The 3,377-nt window shown below is 48.7% G+C and overlaps 1 protein-coding gene across 1 annotated transcript in view; it reads right to left on the bottom strand.

Annotated features, from left to right (window-relative positions):
- LOC109881755 (glutamate receptor-interacting protein 1-like) overlaps nt 1–3,377 on the bottom strand; it is a 142,619-nt gene that overhangs the window by 63,144 nt on the left and 76,098 nt on the right. The window contains 1 exon segment of the mRNA XM_031820760.1: nt 2,673–2,818. Coding sequence (XP_031676620.1) covers nt 2,673–2,818 — 146 coding nt within the window.

Here is a 3,377-nt window from a genome sequence, read left to right as displayed (position 1 = left end):
CATAAGACCACATGCCCTCGAAAGACAGAGCAACAAAGAGAACAACATGTACTTTGACTGTGTCCTGTTCCTCACCAGCCCTCAGTAACACAGACTCACTAACAGAGACCAGGACACACAGTGACCTCAGCCACACAGACCAAGTGAATCTGGAGCTGCAGAAAGAGAATTGTGTAGCTATTAGACATAAGGCTGATTTCTGTTGTACAATCATCTCTACATAATCATGAACACTTGTCTCTTCCTGGGAGCAGAAGGACATAAAACTCCCTCCCTCTCTCGTCTCTCCCCCCTCCCTCTCTGTCTCTTCCCTCCCCTCCCTCTTCTCTGTCTCTCTCTCTGTCTCCCTCTCTCTCTATTTCCCCCTCCCTCCCTCCCTCCCCTCCCCTCCCTCCCTCCCTCCCTCCTTCTCTCCCCTCGGTCTCTCTCCCTCCCCTCGGTCTCTCTCTCCCTCTGTCTCTCTCTCTCTCTCTCCCTCTGTCTCCCTCCCTCCCTCTCCTCTCTCTCTCTCTCTCCCTCTGTCTCTGTCTCCCTCCCCTCCCTCTCCTCTCTCTCTCTCTCTCCCTCTGTCTCTCTCCCCCTCTGTCTCCCTCCCTCCCTCTCCTCTCTCTCTCTCTCTCCCTCTGTCTCTCTCTCCCTCTGTCTCCCTCCCTCCCTCCCCTCTCTCTCTCTCTCTCCCTCTGTCTCTCTCCCTCTGTCTCCCTCCCTCCCTCCCTCTCTCCCTACATCTAGAAATGTTGAATTAAATGACTAGCCATTTCAGAGGCTCTAAACAGCTTTGTCTGCTGACGACTAGACCTGCAGCAAGCCTCTTCTAGCCATCAGCCAGTAGAGACCCCAAACAAACCATTAGTGCTGAAGGATCCCTGCTCTGCAGCTCTTCAGTATAATGGTTTCTAATGGGGGGGACATTTTGGACCAGCAATCAAAAGGTATTGCTGGTCTGATAACCAGAATAAAGAACATTTAAAGCCTGTCCCCGTAGCAACGGCCCGATGTCAAAGTCATTATGGTCTGTCTTGGGGAGGTAAAGGTGTTTTGGTTCAGAGTGAACCATAAGCACATCACAGATAAACCCAGCGTGGAAGATGCTGTGAGGACATTATGGTCTGTCTGAGATGTGGTGATGAAACCCCCTTGTTGGAACGGCCCCCCCACCAACAGGCTTCACTACGGACGGGGAGGGTGTCTGAGATGTGGTGATGAAACCCCCTTGTTGGAACGGCCCCCCACCAACAGGCTTCACTACGGACGGGGAGGGTGTCTGAGATGTGGTGATGAAACCCCTTGTTGGAACGGCCCCCCACCAGAGGGCTTCACTACGGACGGGGAGGGTGTCTGAGATGTGGTGATGAAACCCCTACGGAAGGGGAGGGTGTCTGAGATGTGGTGATGAAACCCCTTGTTGGAACGGCCCCCCACCAGCAGGCTTCACTACGGACGGGGAGGGTGTCTGAGATGTGGTGATGAAACCCCTTGTTGGAACAGCCCCCCACCAGCAGGCTTCACTACGGACGGGGAGGGTGTCTGAGATGTGGTGATGAAACCCCTTGTTGGAACGGCCCCCCCACCAGCAGGCTTCACTACGGACGGGGAGGGTGTTCATACGTGACTGTGTTTCAATACCACATCAGTCAAATTAACCCGCCGAGCTAAAGGCTTTGCTATTGATGATAATGTACGTCTTCAACTCTCATTCAAGGTTACTTATAAAGCTAACGAAGCTAACGAGTCCTGTAGAGTACAGTTGAGTCCTGTAGAGTACAGTTGAGTCCTGTAGAGTACAGTAGAGTACAGTAGAGTCAAGTAGAGTAGAGTACAGTAGAGCCCAGTAGAGTCCTGTAGAGTACATTACAGTAGAGTCCTGTAGAGTACAGTAGAGAACAATATAGTCATGTAGAGTACAGTAGAGTCCTGTAGAGTACATTACAGTAGAGTCCTGTAGAGTACAGTAGAGAACAATATAGTCATGTAGAGTACAGTAGAGTCCTGTAGAGTCCAGGAGAGTACAGTAGAGTACAGTAGAGTAGAGTACAGTAGAGCCCAGTAGAGTACAGTAGAGTCCTGTAGAGTACAGTAGAGCCCAGTAGAGTCCTGTAGAGTACAGTAGAGTCCTGTAGAGTCCAGTAGAGTACAGTAGAGTACAGTAGAGCCCAGTAGACTACAGTAGAGTCCTGTAGAGTCCAGTAGAGTACAGTAGACTACAGTAGAGCCCAGTAGAGTACAGTAGAGTCCTGTAAGAGTCCAGCAGAGCCCAGTAGAGTCCTGTAGAGTCCAGTAGAGCCCAGTAGAGCACAGTAGAGTCCTGTAAGAGTCCAGTAGAGCCCAATAGAGTCCAGTAGAGTCCAGTAGAGCCCAGTAGAGTACAGTAGAGCCCAGTAGAGTACAGTAGAGCCCAGTAGATTACAGTAGAGTACAGTAGAGTCCTGTAGAGTACAGTAGACTACAGTAGAGTCCTGTAGAGTCCAGTAGAGTCCAGTAGAGTCCAGTAGAGTCCAGTAGAGTACAGTAGAGCCCAGTAGATTACAGTATAGTTCAGTAGAGCCCAGTAGAGTACAGTAGAGCCCAGTAGAGTCCAGTAGAGTACAGTAGAGCCCAGTAGAGTTCAGTAGAGCCCAGTAGAGTCCAGTAGAGTACAGTAGAGTCCAGTAGATTACAGTAGAGTTCAGTACCTGCCACATCAAACTCTATCTCCAGTGAGACCTTGCTGGTGATGCTGGAGTCTCTCAGTAGCTGATTGGTCTCTTCCAAGGTGCTGTCCTCTGTAGGGATCCCGTTTATAGACAGGATACGGTCACCTATCTGCAAAATCCCACACCTGCAAAGTACACACACACACACACATGACATCACAGTATTACCATGCTGTAACGAAAGCTAATGCATCACCCTTTGGTTGTGAGGTAATACATGAACCACAGCCTTTAAAACCACAACAGTACTTTTTATCGTGTACTATGTCATCACAGCCTTTAAACCACAACAGTCATTTTTATCGTGTACTACGTCATCACAGCCTTTAAACCATAACAGTCATTTTTATTGTGTACTATGTCATCACAGCCTTTAAACCATAACAGTCATTTTTATCGTGTACTATGTCATCACAGCCTTTAAACCACAACAGTCATTTTTATCGTGTACTACCTCATCACAGCCTTTCATTCCCAGCAAGTACATTTGATGGAAACATCTCTGATGGGGGAAAATAGCATGTTGTTTTCATGCAGAATTATTCTATATTCACATGAAAATCTGTCGTCAATTGGATGGAAACCTAGCTAGTGAGACAGTCAAATCTCAAGTTTTGGCCATCGCTTCAGTGTCCTATTATAACTGTGGTTATATCTTGACGTCAAAGCTCAGACGAACCAGTC

The sequence above is a fragment of the Oncorhynchus kisutch genome, unplaced genomic scaffold (genome assembly GCF_002021735.2).
Source record: "Oncorhynchus kisutch isolate 150728-3 unplaced genomic scaffold, Okis_V2 scaffold3646, whole genome shotgun sequence".
Taxonomy (NCBI): domain Eukaryota; kingdom Metazoa; phylum Chordata; class Actinopteri; order Salmoniformes; family Salmonidae; genus Oncorhynchus; species Oncorhynchus kisutch.
The sequence above is the reverse complement of the archived record's forward strand: the minus strand, read 5'-3'. Positions and strand labels throughout refer to the sequence as shown.